The 19,841-nt window shown below is 36.7% G+C and overlaps 2 protein-coding genes across 5 annotated transcripts in view; one reads left to right on the top strand and one right to left on the bottom strand.

The window, feature by feature from the left end:
- LOC143470275 (uncharacterized) overlaps positions 1–12,768 on the bottom strand; it is a 39,130-nt gene extending 26,362 nt beyond the window's left edge. Inside the window, exons 1-6 of one of the 2 annotated variants that reach the window (XM_076968300.1) lie at positions 12,600–12,768; positions 11,151–11,265; positions 10,825–10,976; positions 10,505–10,657; positions 10,184–10,307; positions 9,887–10,038 (exon numbers count right to left, since the gene is read on the bottom strand). In XM_076968300.1, the coding sequence (XP_076824415.1) occupies positions 9,887–10,038; positions 10,184–10,307; positions 10,505–10,657; positions 10,825–10,976; positions 11,151–11,265; positions 12,600–12,699 (796 nt within the window). In that variant the 5' untranslated portion in view covers positions 12,700–12,768. The remainder of the gene's footprint in view (positions 1–9,886; positions 10,039–10,183; positions 10,308–10,504; positions 10,658–10,824; positions 10,977–11,150; positions 11,266–12,599) is intronic. The other variant, XM_076968301.1, reaches the window with a different exon arrangement.
- Positions 12,769–14,742: 1,974 nt separating this feature from the next.
- On the top strand, positions 14,743–19,685 carry LOC143470276 (STE20-related kinase adapter protein alpha-like). Of its 3 annotated transcripts, none has more exons than XM_076968303.1 (10): positions 14,743–15,136; positions 15,471–15,592; positions 15,796–15,904; positions 16,627–16,750; positions 16,874–17,045; positions 17,719–17,823; positions 18,023–18,092; positions 18,312–18,403; positions 18,580–18,739; positions 18,913–19,685. In XM_076968303.1, exons 1-10 carry the CDS (start codon positions 15,070–15,072, stop codon positions 18,990–18,992), a joined length of 1,101 nt encoding a protein of 366 aa, XP_076824418.1. In that variant the 5' UTR covers positions 14,743–15,069; the 3' UTR covers positions 18,993–19,685. The 3 variants fall into 3 exon arrangements, with proteins under 3 accessions (XP_076824418.1, XP_076824417.1, XP_076824419.1); XM_076968302.1 differs by having other exon boundaries at positions 14,743–15,379; XM_076968304.1 differs by having other exon boundaries at positions 14,743–15,383.
- Positions 19,686–19,841: the final 156 nt, after the last annotated feature.

Genomic DNA, 19,841 nt, shown 5'->3' with positions numbered 1-19,841 from the left:
CCTTTCATATCCAACGCCACAGTCGGCGCTACACTCGCTCCAGTCTGCAAGAAATTTTTGAAACCGATTGCACGATTTTTATGAATTAAAATCGACCTTTGTTGAGTTTGATATTATTCCAGAATTGCTTAATGCTGCTATTATTACAGAAAGGTGGGTCTACTTCCAAGTACTCGTGAAGTGAAATTTGCAGAAACATAAATTTAAATTGTCGTCATTACTGACATTTCAGGGTAATAACATAGTCATTGAAGCATCTATTTATACATTATTAGCTGCATGTACTTCACCAAAAATTTCTCATTTAACTTTCTAAGTTAGTTTCATTTGCATGACACCGTTGACACGGCTTACCCATCTGCAGTAGATCTAATGTGAAAAAGAGTTTGCGGTTATGGTTAACTATATGTCATTTTTTGACATTTTCGTTTTCAATTCTTTGTGTAACACATTCATTCAGAGTGTTAATGAAGATTCCTTGTCGAGCTTATGAGATGCAGGGTGAAATTAAAATTTTGTTCCAATCAGAACAAAATTTTGTTTGTTCTGATTGGAAATATTTTGACCCAATCCGCACGATTTTAATCAATATATTCTTTGAAATTACATGTCTGAGGAAACGGCTTGTAAAGGTCTATTTGACCCAAGTTAATGTAATACAACAATCTAGAACTTTAGGCCTACATTGAAGCAAATGAGGCACTGGCCTTCGTAAATTTTCTGGAATTCTGGCACCAAACATTTTAACATTTCACAACATTAGCGCTAAACTAATAACTTAATCGGTGACGTACACTTGTCGCAATTGCTTCGGTAAAATTTCACCCTGGCTATGGCCTTGATAAATGATTGCCATTCATAATTTTTCTTTACTATTTTTACTTACTTTACTTTTCTTCACTTATCAGTTGTAAAAAGTTCAACAGTAACAACGATTTTTAAACAATGAATCAAAAAATTTTACTTGTATAAACATCAATAAATTGCTTAAAAGCTTTTGACGAGTGGTTGAAACGACACGAAATTACATTATTTCAATAATATAATTTAATAGTTAAACAAACAAAGGTAACGAGCTTTAAAACTGAAATTGGTAAATATGGGAACTCACCCTGACTGTAGGCGACGCCGGTAAAAGCGAAGAGACAAAGAAGGAGCAAAGCTGGTTTCATTTCCAAGAAGGTTTTCTTACTTCAAAACCGATGTCAATCAAACCGAAAGATTTTAATTGTTTTGCTTTACCTATTCTTAGTTTAAAAACAGGGGTTGTTATATTTCAGCGGCTTAGTCGATCTCAATCACTCATAAATAGGCTAATTAACAGGTGAGAATAACCTTTCTACGTATTTTACAATGTTTGAACATTATATTGCGTTTAACATTATTCCTTGTATTGCGAATTCATAACATATGTGTATTGCCAGTTATAACGAAACATTTGCGCAAAATCATGTGTTGTTATTTTATATCGCGTGAAGTCTTTTCTTCTCAGGTGCGACCTACTTGCCACTGCTTCAGCGCCACCACCTGTTCTAACAACGCTTCTAAGACGTTGTAAATTATAGAGAAGCAATTATTCTTATGTGCGAGCAAGGAAGCATTCTTCCGTTTGTTGCGAGCAGAAAACAGGAAACCGTTAAGAAATGTTGAACAATAACTGTATGTATATGATTAAGCAGATATTAGTCATTCCGCTAAAAGCATTGTTCGGTTTTAAAGAAGAAACGATCCAAGAGATAGATTATAACGGAGGTTCTTTAACTGCTAATAAAATACCATCTCATGCTGCCTAATATTAATATATTCATATATTCATATGTTGATATATTTATATATACATATATTCATATGTTCGTATGTTCATATGTTCATATAAGTTATTCACATATTCATATGTTAATATGTTCATATGTTCACATATTCATATGTCCATATATCCATATATTCATATGTTCATATATTCATATGTTCATATGTTCATATATTCATATATTCATATGTTCATATATTCATATATTGGTACCTTCGTATTCAATATAATTATTCACTATTTATATTATTATTATAATACAGTTCTGGCGTTGGGCCCAGCGCTTGCTTACTAAGCTCTGGCAGCTCTGGCAGCTCTGGTAGTGGCGCTGTAGAGTAGGCCCATGCAGAGTCTATGACAGCGACAGCAATTATGCCAAGCCTCCTAATATATGTACAGCATTAGGATAAACTTATCAGGATTTGCCACAGCAAGCAAAGCAGTTCAAACTCTCTTTCGGTTCCCCGAAACACCAAAATCATCTGCTTCATGCCATAATTTTCTCAAGAATTTTTCTTCTGCGTGCTCCACAATGCTGATTCCATCCAGAGTAAGATCAGTTGAGACCAAGTCTACGGGATTTTCCAGATGGTTTTTCCTACGTTAAAACAATTCAAATTACAGCGTGCAGTGAAATATATTATAAAACATATTATTACATCATGCAATGTAGAGGAGTGGAAATTCTTTTATTACTTTTAGTTCACCTCAGAACCAGCGGGTTTTGTATATTTAAATCGGTGAGTCCATAAACCAACACATGGAAAACACGGCTAGAATGCTGAAAACGGCTAAAATTGTAAAAAATCTGCTTAATTTGAATAGTCATATGTTTAGCGTCGACAAAAACATCGTTGAACTGTGGCTGAATTATAGATTAGTTATACACTACTCAAGACAGCAACTTCACGCTGCGTGAAATACAAATTTTCCGTGGCCACGCAGCGCCCCTGGTGACGTTGAGATGCGTAAATGGCTTATCTGGGAATAAGTCCAGAGAATTAACTACTGAATAAACTGGTACAATGCTGATCATGAGGAAGTTGTGAACAAAATTTAAAAAAAGGCTGGAAATATAAAAAATCTGCATAGTTTGAATAATCATGTGTCTTGCGTCGAACGAAAACAGCCTAGTACTGTGGTCGAATAGTTAAATAAATAATAATTGAGCAACTGATTACTAAGGTCCGCGTAGGACGAACTTGGACAGTCGACATAAATGTTTATTATGTATATAATTTTCAAATGGGATGGTTCAGACATAGTTGATTGTTTGTACAATAGTGATAATATTTTAAATTTAGAGATAATATAAAGTTGATTGTTTGCTCACAAAAGGCAATAGCTTTGTTAGATTGGTTCATCCTTCGCTGATGACGATTGCAAATGAGACAGTGAATGGTTTTCCTTCGCTGCTAGTGGCGCAACGAACAACTGTCTCTAAGTAAATTGACTCACTGACTTTCCAGACTAGGAACGTAAAGTTTCTGGTAATAGCAAGTGGGCAAGTCACGGCTATAAACTGAAGAAATCACGTGTTTGCCAAATAAAAACCTAGAATGGACATTTCGATACGAGGCAGACTACATTGATGACAAAGTTCAAAGTTATGATCAACTTCCGGTTGAACGATGACTTTACGACTGAATTGGTGAAAAGTTTTGATCGTGTTATAATTACTTGTGAACACGGCCGGATTTACCAATAGGTTAGGCAGGCTGAAACCTAGGGCCTCAAAGTCCAGGGGCCTCAAAATTCATTTTCGAAGTTTGGAATTGATGCCGAATTAATTGCTTTAGAGATTCCATTTTCTATTTATAACTACTGAGTTTCGTGTTTGTAAGAATGTAAGTGATCGCTAATTTGCCACTGACTACCACCAAAATTATGAACATGAAGATGGTGTCTTTTTTTTTTTAGGAACAAAGGTTGCTTTCTCCTGTTGTGCACTTTTTAAGGTGGTATTCGTCTTTCGATTCCTAGTCGTCCTTATTTTTGAGTTGAGACCGATGGCAACCCTGGGTATAGGCCTCACAAATGGAATATTAATGTTGGCTGTGACTGAGTGTTTCGGAAATGTACGATATCTCGTACATCGGTCTGCTGGTTTGTGCTGTTTCGTTCCAAACGTCAGTAGGTGAATTTAAGCGAAATAAGCATTTAACCTAACTAACAAAATAAGGTAGTAAGTAAGGTAGTATAGTATATTGCCACCCTAAGACCCCCCCACATGATACCTCTATGGTAACTCTATGGTACCTCTATGGTAACTCTATGGTAACTCTATGGTAACTCTATGGTAACTCTATGGTAACTCTATGGTAACTCTATGGTAACTCTATGGTAACTCTATGGTAACTTTATGGTAACTCTATGGTAACTCTATGGTAACTCTATGGTAACTCTATGTTAACTCTATGGTAACCCCTATGGTAACTCTATGGTAACTCTATGGTAACCCATATGGTAACTCTTATGGTAACCCATATGGTAACTCTATGGTAACTCTATATTAACTCTATGGTAACTCTATGGTAACCCTATCGTAGCATATGGTAACTCGCCATATGGCTATTACCTCTATGGCAAGCAGGTTATGGTTAGCGAGCGGCACCACGCCAAAAGTTAACTTAATTTGGGTAATATGGCGTTATACGAAGTTCCTTTCCCTGTAATTATTACCCAACTATAACTATATAAGCGTTCTTGTCTTGTTTGTTTGAATACAAACTATAATATCCTTGCTCGTATTCTGCAGATATCAGGGAATTGCGGTTTTTAGCTTGGATGATTTTTCAAGTGATGCATGGTTTATTCTTTAGTATACAGTATGTATGCTTATTGCATTGAAGCTTTCATTCGAAGCAGTACTACGTGTCGAAGTGGAAGTTTGTGAAAATTCCGATTTTCAACGTTAACGTTGGTAATGCTAGCCTCTGTATTAATAACCGCAGTGACAAGCATTAAGACTAATACAAAAAATACAAAATCATGACAATGGCAGGTTTGACCAACGCACAATGGAAAATTGTAATTACATTTCAATGTGAACGATTTTAGAAGCTCTTAATTTTATTTTTGAATTTATTATTATATAAGACTATCTGATGAATTTATTAACATACCATTTTTCAATACATTTTCTTTGCCAGTTTGAAATTGTGTTTCGCTTTCCTACTTTTAGGATTATAGTTTACAGTAGGCCTAATTAGCAATAATCCATTGAGGGATCAGACGGATTCTTTTGAAATTTGAGAAATTTGAGTTACCATTGAGTTACCATATGGGGGGTTCTTAGGGTGGCAATACTATACTACAAAATCTATTGCAAACTAGATTACAACAATTATTAACAGACTTTAGACTATTTCCATTTCACTAAAAACCCAAGATGTTTATTACCGCGTGGTGCCGCTCTCCCCTTCAAGATTTTTCTTTCCGCGTGGTGCTGCTCTCCCTTTCAAGATATTTTTCCGCGTGGTGTCACTCACGAACCATGACCATATGGCCGTTACCACAGGGTTTCCATAGAGTTAACATATGGGGTGGTTCTTAGGGTGGCAGTACTATACTACTAACGTGTTGTTCCTAAGTGAGAATTATACTGCACTAACTAATTACAGTATATCGACATGGCAAACAACAACCAAGTGTGACGTAGATTGGTGGTGACAACCACATTTTTCAACTAACCAATAATCACTTCAGTCATACAATGACAGTAGTATGAAGGTCACGTTTCTTGACTGTTTTAGATGGAGCTGGGATGAACCTTTAATGCATGTGTTTCAGTTTGCATGGTTGTTAAACTATATATAGGAGTAGTGTTTTAGCCCTTATCGTTTGGTTACAATCTAATTTCGTAATATTAGATATTTATTGGTTTAAGGAGTTTTCTCAGTTAATTTTAGCGTAAAATCATGGTCATTTTCGCCCATTCGATGCAGATGATTATCTGTAGGCTATTCTATACCGAAGCTGCGTGCGGCTGATATTGCCTTTAATGATCTAGTATTTATAAAACAATACAATTCATGAATCATGCGTTTATTGGTTATATGATATAGTTATATGGAAAATTGTGCTTTGTATATAGTCACACGGTTGCTAAAGCCAGTCGCCTCCATCGAAAGCAAGATATACAAACAGTGGCGGCTGACAATCAAACGATTTAGTTTTAACCACATTATCAACACAAGAGACTGGAAAGATTCGTCTTATATTAGAATATACAATCATTCCTATATACAGTCAAAAGCTCCTTGATTCCCAGCTCGTTTAGGTACAGGTAGGGAGCGATGTCTGAGGTGCAGTAATGTCAGTGTTGTTATATATCCATTCTTCAAAGTAGCTCACACGCGTGTAAAGACCGGGAGAGTTTGGCGAGGCACAACCGACTCCGCTGGAAACAATTCCGGCCAGCTGCCAAGCGCACGAATCACATCGTTGGCACATGAGCGGTCCGCCGCTGTCACCCTTGTGAAAATAAGAAGTTAGGTTAAGTTAGAAGTTACTTCGGGAACGTGATTACGGTATCATTTTTTATTTTAAGTGACAAGCAGTCTGAAAGCAAGTTAATCATTCCTATTCCTAACTCAAAGAAGAGGTTTTAAGCTTTTTGCATTTGTGTTAACATCTTTGGTTCATATCGCAGTATGTAAACCTATAGTGTGTGCTGTGTGGTACTGGCTACATGCTAATTAACTTGAAATGTACCGAGCCATGGTGTTAACTGGTTTGACTTGATTCAAGTCACAACTTCAACTGTCTCGAGTTAGAAACACCTGATTTGTTTGCAACCTCAATTATCACATAAACATCACAAGAAACAAATTTATACGTTCATAATTTGAACGGTGTTTTAAAAAATAATGGCTGTAGCCAATTTAGCACCGTAATTTGCTGATTTTCCTTTGCTGATGTACCTTCAGTTTTTGTGTCGCTGCTTCATGTTATGTAGATAGCAAATATTAAAATATAGCCTACAGGACATGCCTTATCGACTTGCCAAGTGTGGATACTGCGTCAAGTGAAAATGGTGTGGGTGAAACTCACGGTATTGGGTCTTACACTGGGCACGGATTAGACAATGTCGTGGTGCCTGTAGTGTACACGGGAATATAGATTAAATTGAAAACCTAACCAACCTGGCAAGAGTCCACGCCACCCGCCACTTTTCCCGCGCAGATTTGGTTATCGGCCCAACTGGGATTGTCTGCATCGCAAAGTTCCCATGGTAAAGTGCGAACCTGGACTTCTCGGAGATAATCTGATGCTTGGCCCCGGAAAGAGGCTTTAAAAACAAATGCAAGATTTTTTTTTGGTGAAAATCGCAAACTAAATAAACTAAGTTACTTTACAACTAGCAAAGATTCCTTTATTTCTTTCGCTTTGTAGCAAAAAACAAACACTCCACTCACTTGTACCCCAACCAGTCGTCACGCAGATCACGTCCTCGCCAACAAGTTCACCTTCTGGTAAACAACCTAATCTTGGTGAGGCAGCGCCAAGTTGAACGTCAGTGGCCAACTGAATATAGAAAATCAGAAATTAGGCCGTTTCGCTGCTTAAGTACAGTATATGAGCGACGGGAAGCAGCATAGAATATTAAAACATAGACTTGATGATACTCACAGGTATAAAGCCTACTAGACAAACATATTTTGTCACTTACTTCTAACAGTGCTATGTCATTGTTAAACGTTGCTCTGTCAAAAGAAGGGTGCTGCAAAATAGAGGTGACGGAAAGCTCCATTACCTCGTTATCGTTATCTCTATCGTTCACATTAAAAGGAAGGTTTACGAAGACCGTGACATTACTTGGTTGAGTGGTTGAACTAAAAAAGTGTAGGATTTTCTTCTTAGAATAAGAAAGTAGATGCCGCAAAAATTAGCAACAAGAAGCAATTGCATAATTTGCACAATTGTACTTTTACTCACGAAAAACAGTGTGCAGCGGTTACGACCCATTTTTCCGCCACCAAAGTCCCACCACATCGTGCGGTGCCGGTTGGCGTCAACACATCAAGGTACGCCTGCAATCAACATTTTATGCATTTTATTGACAATCAACATTCGAATCGATCCCGTTTATGCCTCAATAGGCTTACAGGTATTCCATAACACCAGTGTTGCAGTTACGCTCAAACGTAAAATTTGCCAAGTGCCATTGGTGCCACTTACCATCCACGGCCACGAGTCCTCATCTGATATAACTCCGCCGACAATACGACCGGATTGTCCGGAGACCAATCCACAAGAGTTGGCTGGGATGTTTGATGTGTCACAGCATTGATGGTCGTTTTCTTTGTATCGAGCGTAGTGCGGAGATGGGCAAGTATCTGTTGATATGAAAATCAAGCTTTCGTAACAATGTTACAAAATTTCACAACGTTTTGCTAAAAGCTTAAACAGCTATCATTGCGCTACCGTGCGGAGGTGGGCAAGTGTCTGTTGATAAAAAGCAAGCTATAATTATATTACATAGTATACTGCTAAGTTCCACAAGGCTAAAATGCCAAAACTCGTAAGTTTTGCTTGCGCCATAAAAAACTTCCACTGTATCGAATTTGCCGCACTAGACCTGTCAGTCAACGTAGGCTATACTGGTTGTTGGAAAATATGGTATAACCTATATGTGTGCGACGCTGCATGAATCCAACTATGCTCGACAACCTGTGCACCCCAGTCCTAAGTCATGCATTAATGTTCGACTCAGTAGTATTTTCATGCTTAGAATAAATTACACTGAAAGTCATGCACAATGTTAATATGAAAACAAAAGTGCCATTTATTGCACTGCACAATAAATTCCTTGAAGATTCGCCGCACTGCTGCAAACCCCATCTAGGTGGACACCCTTAAACAATTCGGTACACCCTGGAGTGTACATTACACCCGCTTGAAAAGCACGGTTATGTACTGAAGACAGTTATCAATCAATGTTTTCAAACAAAAGCTTACCTGCAACGCAGTCTCCTTCATTGCAATCTTGGTACTCGTTACTGCTGGAAACCCTTCGTACCCGAGTTCCATCTCCACAAGATCTTGAACAAGGGCTCCATTCACTGGAAATTGCTGCCGAGTGCAGGAAGACATACATATACGGAACGATAAACAATACTGACATTGCTACAAGTATAGTCAGAAACGTCCATCGACGTGAATTAGTATTGCAGGCTAATGGACTATGCAATTTGACAGTGAATTAGTTTAATATAGTTTATTATGAATGCTTAGGCTTACGATCACATCGCTCTAAGTTGCATCCGCGATTGAGAGTGGTAGGCCCGTCGCAATTGGTCGTATTACATGTACGGATTCTTTGTTGAGTTCCGGGTCCACAAGTTTCGCTGCAATTAGACCACGAACTCCAATCGCCCAAGACACCAACTGCACATAAAAGATTTAAAAGTGGAAAATTGTTGTTTATGTAACCTGTTTGATTAAAGTAATTAATGTGTCAAAGTCTGGAAGGGTGTGCCATTTAAGATTGCAGAATATCTAACAACAAAAATGCACATTTAAACGCTCAGCATCGTTTGATTAAGCATAGGAATGAAATCATTCGTTTTCAAAGAACAATAAAACCGATGCTGAATAGAATTTCCTTCCACCTGTCAAACTTATTTCCTGGCTGCTAATCCAAAAACAGAACAATGCAAAACAACAAACAAAGGTAACACGAACCGTTCCTATACAGTGTGCGTTCAGGCCTGAATGCAATATTGCGGCTGATGTTATATGTTAAGCAAAATCGAGCTTATATACGCCTATTAATTGTTTTACGTGGCCCTGGGCAAGCTTCTGTCGAGCAATCTCTTGTTTCGTTAAATGCCTCATTGCAGCCTTCGGCTTGGTTGCATCCTCGATATCGATACTGTTGACCACCTCCACAGGTCACCGTGCACATGGTCCAGTCTGTCCACTGAGAATATTCGCCTACATAATGACAGAAAAATTGTTAAGTTTACGTCGGTGATCGGATCGTTCCATCGGATCGCTTGTTGCATTGGAAGAGAGTAAATTAGATTTCGTTGTAAGCTTAGATTATAAAATATTCTAAAGTTTTCTTACCACAAGCTTTGCATTTGACTCCACATATACCGCATGCTCTCTTTTGGCAGTTGTTTATTTCCTCTTGACTTTGTGATTTACACCCACTACCAGGGAATAGTGGAACACAATAATCCCTGTCCTCAATGTTCGTACAGCTCCGACATGGGCATCTCAATACAAATCAAATTATTAACTTAACTAATTCGTAGCAGGAATAAACGATAAAAGCTATGAAGTAAATTTAAACAAAGTGGTTTTAAGCGCGAAAATCACCATCGAATTGACAAATATGTTTAATACTATTCATTAACCTACTTGCAGTCTTCACCAGCGGCACATTGCCTGCTGTCGTATTCAATGACACCTGTTTCAATGCTTCGGTTGCGTGTTTGAAAACCGATGCCGCAATCGCTGCTGCAGTCGGTCCAATTAGACCAATCTATGTATAAGACCGCATTTAAACGTTTGTGTTTATGCCATTGCGATAGACGCGTCAACCATAGGTTTAACCCATTTTAATATATTGGGCTAGTTTAATCACTTTGCCAGGCCTACATATATTTGGTATCTGCAGTATACGGGAAGTAAATGGCTCCATATATTTCGCTATTACTGGAAACGACAAGCATTATTTACTTGGTCCTAGGCAGGCTTCGGTTGAACATAGTTGGGTTTCGTTGTATTGTTCGTCGCAGCCTGTGGTTTCGTAGCAGTTACGATACCGGTGTTGTATGCCAGTATCGCAGGTCGTTGAGCACGTTGTCCATTCACCCCATGGAGAATATGTTCCTACAAGAAAATAAAAATAGTTTAGTATACGTCGATAGGCTACTGTTTGAGAGTGAAACGCTTTATCTGCTTGCTTGTTGTCTTGGATGAGTTTGTCACTTATATAGAGAGTTCTCATTAGACAACGTATAGGTCTGGATTATGAACTCAGCTGAAAGTTTTCTTACCACAAGCTTTGCATTTGACTCCACATATACCGCATGCTCTCTTTTGGCAGTTGTTTATTTCCTCTTGACTTTGTGATTTACACCCACTACCAGGGAATAGTGGAACACAATAATCCCTGTCCTCAATGTTCGTACAGCTCCGACATGGGCATCTACATACAAGTTAAATTAATGTCGTAAACGTCGTAACGTCGTCTAAAATCTAAATCGTCTGTTTTTGCCTGTAATGTCTACATTGCAGCCACGATTTACATACGAGCCGTTATGTGCATTACGTTGAATCATTTGCTTAAAAAATCATCAATGTAAGTCTTAATTTCGCTTACTCGCATGCTTCTTCGTTTTCGCATTGCCTGGATTCGTACGTCGTGCACCCCGTTCCACAGCTCACTTCGCGCCTTTCATATCCAATGCCACAGTCGGCGCTACACTCGCTCCAGTCTGCAAGAAATATTTGAAACCGATTGCACGATTTTTATGAATTAAAATCGACCTTTGTTGAGTTTGATATTATTCGAGAAATGTTTAATGCTGCTATTATTGCAGAGATGTAAGTCTACTTTGAAGTACTCGTGACGTTAAATTTGCAGAAACATTAATTAAATTGTCTTTATTAGGGCAATAACATGGACTATAAAACATGTATTTATACATTATTAAGTTGCGTAACTGTACACCGAAAAGTTCCCTTTTATTTTTCTAAAGTTGCTTTTAAGGGTTGCCATACGTCCGGATTTACCCGGACATGTCCGGAATTTTAGTGTTCAAACTGCGTCCGGGGGGAAATGCTAAAATATGCTTAAATGTCCGGAATTTTTTTAAATTGTTTGTTGCGTTACGGGTAATAATTTCATTGTTACGTCATAAACGACAATACAGCGCTCTATTTGGGATACAAAGATACATGGATGAGTGGAGCTGGGCTAGTAGCTGAAGGCCTTAAGAGCGTATATTTGCTCAAGAAAATTATAAAGCAGTGAAAGCAGTAGAAAAATAGCGCAACAACAAGTCTGTTGAAGACCAAATGACAATACCAAGGAAATTGTCGTTTGTTTAATGCTTAATGATTTCGAAGTGGGGCGCGGGTTTTGTTCGCACCGTCAAGGTGGGGCGCGTCTCCATAAGTTTTAGAACCCCTGTTCTAGTTGAAGATGCGAGCCGAATATGTTAAGTGCTAAGATTTAATTTTGTTTTGTAATTTAATTTGTAATTTTGAGATCACCAGAGGTCAAATAGCCTAGTGAATTAACGACACTATGTTCAAAAATCCACTCTGGTATACAATGGATAGGCAAAGCATTGCTAGTGTGACGTCATATTGACAGACAATGTGTTCATACCTCATTTTAAAAACCGCTAGTGGGCACTAAAGAGTGTCCGGATTTTAGGCCACGAAAATATGGTAACCCTGCTAGGCCTACATTTTTCCGAACGTTTTCCAGAACTCTGGTACCAAACATTTTTAGTGTTCAAAACTGCCTTTTACAACAACAATATACTTGACCATGGACACGTACTTGAAATATATGCCTCGATAAAATTTTATTCTGGCTATGACCTTGATACTTGCTATGTAGTTTTATGTACTAAATGACAATATTCGGTCATTAATCAAAACGTTTGGCTTTTGGTTGACTGACAGTTTTCTACCGGTGCAAGTTAAAATATCAGTTGAAAAATTTTTTACAGTAACAACGATTTTTAAACAATGAATCAATAAATTTTAAATGCAATCAACAACAAATCAACTAAAATTGGCAAATTTGGGAACTCACCCTGACTGTAGGCGACGTCGGTAAAAGCGAACAGAAAAAGAAGGAGCAAAACTGGTTTCATTTCCAAATTCATTTCCTTATTTCTTGGCTTCGGCTTCATCTCGTTACTTGAAAACGTCAATGAAAATAAATCAAGCCTAGTGTTAAATGAAATAAAGATGTCAGTGAAACTTAGAAATATGTTAGATGCTTTAATTAAACTACTTAGCCTATTCCTTGTTGTTATATTAAGGCGGCAAGATTAATATCACAATTAACTATCAAAAGAAGCTACATTTTCCAAGAGGTTTAGGCCTATAAAATCTAACTTTGTTATACTCAAAAACTACAATCTCTACAGGCCTTTGTCCATTCTTTACAATTTTTGTACACTTCTAAAATTTTCATTTTGCTGAACTATAGGATATGTGTAATGCAAGTTATCACAGCTTTTGTGCAAAACGGTGTGCTATTATTTTGCATTGCGTTAAGTCCAGCCTTTTCGTTTTAGGTGCGACATACATAAAGTAAGCTTCCACGTTACTTCCAGTTCTACCATTGCACCAAACACGCTATTAATTAGGCTGAAGCAACTATCCTTATGTGTGAACAATGATTTTTTTCTTCCGTTTCTTGCAAGAACAACACAGGAAACCGTAAAGCAGTTATTCACTGCACAATGGTATACAGATGGAGCATATACTAATGATATCATTATTAGCATTGCTTCCTTTACCTCCTTCGTTCATTTCAATATTGAGTAGGTTATTACGTTATAGGCTTGGTAATGCCTGGAGTGACAATACTCACAGACACCAAATCGATATCGTTATAAACGGGGTCTTGCGAATTTTTGCTGGATGTCCTGGCGTCCTACACCACGAAACAATCTTCATTGTCCACATTCTTGCGGTCATCCAACATGCTGATGGGTTTGGTAACGATGAAACCTATCTTCTTTTCGTTTGTTGAGCATATGAGCATATGAGCATCCCACTTGCTCCACTTGAAGTATTTTCTCTTCAAATAAACAAGCGCGATGATTAAAATTAAGGTACTCATGTACCCCCTCCGAAATGAAACCATTAGAAGAACAAACCGAGAACTCAAGCATTCATCAGGGCAGTTCGTTTGGTAAATCATAACTGGAACGCGGAGTGGCAGGGGCAGTGCTCCCCGACTTTGATAACTCTTACCCATTGGGCTATCGCCAATGAGGATGGCCTGGATAAAGCTTTACCGCTTGTAAGAACCAGCGTCGTTTGTTCACGCTCAAATCAGTTCAAATGAGAAGTGGCAAGCTTTGTGGCTTGTGACTTGTGGTGCAGGGACATTGGCCTGCAGCGTTTAGTAATTTAGTTAAACAACATAGCAAAGTTGAAGCCCATAATGGATGCCACCTCGTCCAGATTGTTAAACAACATCAAGGTAGTGTTATACAGTATAACACAGCTCGGCCGCTTTTAGTTCTCAAGGCAAGGTGGCGCAATCCACCTGAAACTAGTTTCAAAATAGCCTGTGAAGAAAACAGAACGCAAAATGAAACAAAAGACTTCGCAAAACTTTAATTCTTGGATGACGCTGTACAGTCCTTATAGCCTACATGCAATTAAGTCCGTGCAAGGAGTATGTTGCTTTACATTTTAGTTGTTTTGACATGGATGATAATTAATGCAAAGTTGAAAGAAACCACAATTGAAGAATTTACGCGTCGCTGCACGGCAGCATAGTCGCAAAGAAACATATGTAATATCAGCTTGGGCCTTTCTAGCTTGGCGCAACAAAAACACACAAAGATTGCAAGTGTAGTGGAATTCCCTTTAATTTTGTAACGTATCCGTAAATGCTCTACGCGTATGACTGCCGTTGTATCTTCTATAACTCCGATAATTAATCTGATTCATTAAAAGAAACTACTCCCCAACATCACAGTCGGCTAAACTAAAATCCAATTGTAGTATATTTGGCGATACAAGATTACGTTTTCCAAACTTGGATCAATATAAATAAGCTTGGACAATCAGTAAGCACGAAACATGCGTAAACGCGCTTACCAAAACCACGTAATTTGATTTCCACAGAAATATAACAACAACAATTTCCAGCAGGTGGCAAAACACGCCAGCTCAGTAACTTGGACTCAAGCCGTGAACAATCATCCCTAGTCTGAGTTTTAGGGATACCACCATAAGCTTGCTTCTGTTCGGTAGTTCTGGAGAGCAGTTACTCGGGCAATAGGCTGCTGCAGTATAAGGAAAATATCCAAAAAAATAAATGTGTAGCACATCCTTTGAAACTTGCGAAAAAAACAGCTCGCAAACCATGGTTCAAGGGATAAGAAATCGCGGATCTTAAGTCGTGTAAAGGTTTTTTCTGTCAAAGAATAAAGATTGTGATGCCAAGTTAGCAATGAATTTGATGGCTGCACTATAGCTTGTTTATTTTATCCCATTCTACGTAAAAACAAGCTTTTGAATACTGGTACTGTCAAATGTCTTGTTTGATACAAATGGAATTGAAAAGTGACAAAATAATGCCCAATACTACAATATCACAAAGTATTTACCGATATACAGTCTTAAATAATATAATTCTCTACCGTAATAGGCCTACTGCAATGCAGTAATAATAATAATGTACTTTATTGCTCGTAGAATTAAAAATTTCATTAAGATAGCTTTTCATTCATCAGTCATTTTAAAGAGGTGCAATGACATAAATGATAATTAATTTCTGTCTGGAATTAATATTTTATTCTCAGGATAATGGCATCATGCAAAGACTACGATTTCATAAGAATAGTAGGTTAGGCATATACATTTATATTTTTACAATTGTTTCGTTTTATGTTTTCTTTTAACATATTTTGTTTACTCTCATTATATTTTGTAGGTACCAGTTCTTTTTCTGCAACTGCTATTCATTTCACCAAACATAGACGAAGTTCTGTTACAAAAGCAATTCGAGAATCTGACCTAGACGCGTGTAGCTCAGAATGCGTTCAGTTTTTACAGGTAATTCAAAAAGTCTATAATGTAATGGGACTTCTTTTTATATAGGACTGCTTTTTGCCACTGGTTTCAAAGAGTATTACCTTACGTTACCCTAACTCAGCTACTGTATTGCAAAAACTCTTAAGTTAATCATATTAATCAGAACAGCTTTACCACTATATGCACTTTGTAAAACTTTCTAAAAGCTTTTGTTCTGTGTTCAGCGCGAACTTTGGGTTTGTCGTGCATTGTGTCATCCCAATGTTCTTGTTCATGACATTGCTTTTGTTGAAGAAGAAAAACTTTACGTGATCAATGAGTTCATGAATTACGGTAGGTTTTTTCTTGCTCTTATTCTGTTTCATTTATTTTTCATGACATTTATGTAGGCCTCTTTCCAGTAAACTGATGAGTTGTAACGTCGACCCAAGTCAAAATAAAAAAAACACTTTTGTCATGATTAACTTTAGCATTCTGTTTTGTTTTGCTAGTTTTGGGTTAGCTGTGCATATAATTGTAAAGTCTTGTTTAAAATTCTGTGGAATTTTCTTCGTTATATATATATATATATACTGTACGTTGTTCAGATATTAACTGATAGGTAGCTCAGCTCTGGTTTTCACTCAGTGAACTTTGGTTTGAAACAGGTTTTTTGATGGATAAGTTGTTTCTGTAAACTAAAAAATTTCTACTTTAGTTACTGGTACTGTGCCCAAGTTTCACATAAAAAAACAAGTTATATATTTATATATATACCAGAAGCTCTAACCTAAAGTTTCTTATAAAACATGAATCTATTTAACTCCAATCATGTCCAAAACTAATAGGAAGACAATGTATGAATACTTGTAGTATATTTTAATGTTCAATTTTTTATTGACCTGCTTCATTTAGTTTATTTACCTGTTTATGTACTAGCAATTTGTTGTGCAAAACTTTTAGAAAACAGAATGCTTACACTTATTAATTTCAGTGGGCTTTTGTATTGCAAAATGTTTGATTAATTTTGGATTGTCGTTTTTGAGTATACAGCAGTTGAAGGTTTATCTTCATAGGAGCTTGTTCTGATGTTATGGAATCACATTTCAAGTTCGGTTTACCAGAGGTGCTTATTGCGCACATTTTAAGTGAAGTTATTCATGCCCTTGAATACATTCATAAGCTCGGCTATATTCACAGGTAATTTACTGTTTTTTTTTAATGCATTAGTGTGTCATTTATTTCTGGGAAACAGAGTTATTATGCTGTGCCCAGGTTTTACTTAGTTAACAAGAAACCAGCCGCTTTGCTTAAATATTTTAGAGGTGTCAAAGCACGACATATATTGCTATCCAGCAACGGAAGAGTTAAACTGTCAAGTAATCGAAGTATGATATCTATGTTGAATGAAAAACAACGACGAAAAAATGTGCACGATTTCCCAAAGCATGATATTTATTTGCTACCTTGGCTCAGTCCAGAAATATTACAACAAGTATGGTTTAGTAGTTATTATAATATCATAACATCATTTATCATCAGATACCAATATATAATAATACGTTGCAAAATCCACTTTCTTCAATCTTGAAGTTTCAGTTAGCTTACATGGTTTCAGATATTTTCAAGTGCAAAAATGTTTCTCAAAAAATTGAACATTTTGCATTGTACACGATTCTTACGAACAGTTTTCAAAACTTGTCTGAAACCACAAAAAATAACTGGAACCAGGATACTGAAGGTAGTTGATTTTTTGCAACACTCTAACATAGTAAATTGTTTGTTGCTCAAATTATGTGCGAACACTCTTTGAACAATTTATTTTTTATATCACCTACATTTGTATGTACAGTAGGTGGGACATAGTTTAGATATATATAGGGAGAGACGTGGAGTATAGTTACGTGAATTTGCAAATGTTTCCTAATACAACGCGTTTTGCTTCTACAGTAGCTCAGATGTTAGTAAATTGTGCCTGTGCTTACTGTAGAAGCTTCAGTGACAATAACTGCAAATTTTTTAATATTCTCTGAGGAAAACTGTTTTGACTTCTAACCCACGGTTTTTTGCATGCTGTAGTACTTTTATATTTTCTGGCCTTCCTAGTAATCAATAATCATTGTTATATAAATATTAAGCATTCTAAATGTTATGTTTTTATCATTCAGAATATAAAAGGGTACGATACACAATCAGATATTTATAGTCTTGGAATCACGACTTGCGAACTTGCTAATGGTCATGCCCCATTTACGGATATGCCTAATGCAAGGGTGAGAAAATACTCAAGAAATTTCACTTTAAAATTTAATCAAATTCATTGGGACATCACAACATCAACATTGGTCTTAATTGTATTACTGTTTGCTTAGTTTTAATCGAATGATTATAAACCTCACTAGGTTGTAGCTATATCACTGAAGATATAAGACAATGCGTTGGTTTCATTTTAAGCAGTAAAATTACTCGCAGATGCTTCTGGAGAAGCTGAACGGAACTAAACCATGTCTTCTTGACCAAACCACGGTACCACCTGAACCAGGTGATGCTGGTGTATCTACACTATCATGTACAATTTAGCCTCTTGTTACTATAGATTATAGAAATTATGGCAGTTGAATTTAATGGACTGTAGATGAATTGAATATGCCACAGCACATGCAGTTGATATAATGAAGCATATTTAACATGCGGAACTATTTTTTAAATCTTTCATCTGAACCACAAGTAAGAAATTTTAGAAGTTCAATGTTTCTATTAGAATTAATTGAGACGCATGATGGACAAAATAGTGAAGCGATTCAACAACATCAGATTACAATGTCCAGAACTTTCTCTGAAGATTTTCATCAGGTATTTCAGAGATAAATTATTATGGATCTTTTTGCAATCAATTCAGTATCTTCTTTAAACACCAAGAAGTTCAATTGGGTGGTGACTTACACTTGCTGAAGTGTGATTTGTTTCGTGACCTGCACTATTATGATATAAAATCAGCTTTACTGATTATCAAAATTTGTTTTATTCAGCTCGCTTCATCTTGCTTAAATGTTGACCCTTCATCTCGACCGACTGCCACTCAGCTTCTTAATCACCCCTTCTTGCAACATACAGCATTGGGCAAGGAAAATTTTGCAACTTTGTTACTCCCCCTTACTCCTGTGTTACCAGAAACGCAAAAGTTATCATGTAAGTTGCCTGGATGCTTTTGTTGTCAGAATTTAGATTTGCAAACATTTGCTATTGTCTTTATTACAAGACTTATCTAATAATGGTATGTGGACTTACCTTATCAAGGTGTAACATTGTGATGTGATATCGCTATCTAATGTGTTTTGAAAATTGTGAAATTTTTTTCTTAGCCCCAGTTGACCGGATGGTGGCTGAAGCTAGCGGAAAACTTCAAAGTTTAAATTTATCACAACATCATTGGGAGTTCTAAAATTGAGGAACATCAAGCGTTTGGAAAGGCTTTCATCCTAAAGGTGTCCAGCAAAGTTTAAAAATCAATTTTTTCAGATTCCAAATGCGCTAAGATTTTGTGCTCTTTTACTTTAATGGCTATAGTCACTGTGATTAAACGAAAGTTATAGATAATAAAAACTACTGGCAGTACCTGTTTTAGTTTCAAAAGTTTTTTTTTATTATACCTTTTTGCTTGTTACTTTAAAACGCAGACGTTTTGTGAGATAACTTTTGTGTTTGAACTTTACTGTGAAAACAAAAATTTTAAAATTTGAATTAAAATTCAATCAAATGTAAGTTTCGAAATTTTTTTTATTTACATAAATTCTCTGGAACTAGCCAAGAATTGTGTATGCAAAACCGCAAACTTTTGCCATTCTGCAGCCAGGAATTTTTGTATTAAATCTTCCTCCTTTTTAAAAAACGAATGCTTTGTTTGGTGCAGAATAATGTTACTATTTTATCTTATTGCTGCTGAACTGCCATCTCTTTACAATATGTGAAATTTATACGATGTCATACAGTGCTTGTGCTCAGTGCTTCTTCCAAGCTGGATTCTTTCTTGGGGTTTTATTTGCAATTACATTTTTGCTGAGTTGTGTTGTCACTCATAGAACATCGGCTACTTGTCTACTGAAAAATAAACAAACACACACGTTTGTTGTAAAAATATATGTTTGGGTGCGGTATATTAGATGATTTTCAGTCTCACCATGTTAAAGTGTAGTAAGACTGGAATGAAATGCAAAAAAAGTCACTTTGAGAAGCAGATATATGAAGCATAATCACAAGTACTAAAGTGACAGAGAGGATAAGAATATTTTCA

This window comes from Clavelina lepadiformis, chromosome 9, assembly GCF_947623445.1.
Source record: "Clavelina lepadiformis chromosome 9, kaClaLepa1.1, whole genome shotgun sequence".
Lineage (NCBI taxonomy): Eukaryota > Metazoa > Chordata > Ascidiacea > Aplousobranchia > Clavelinidae > Clavelina > Clavelina lepadiformis.
Note: the sequence above shows the minus strand (reverse complement) of the source record. Positions and strands in the feature narration are given on the sequence as shown.

Coding starts and splice junctions, on each gene's coding strand:
- LOC143470276 (XM_076968302.1), top strand. CDS start 15,298: ATGATAATTAATTTCTGTCTGGAATTAATATTTTATTCTCAGGATAAT. Junction 16,751..16,873: donor AAGCTCGGCTATATTCACAG/GTAATTTACTGT, acceptor TAAATATTTTAG/AGGTGTCAAAGCACGACATA. Junction 18,404..18,579: donor TCTCTGAAGATTTTCATCAG/GTATTTCAGAGA, acceptor TGTTTTATTCAG/CTCGCTTCATCTTGCTTAAA.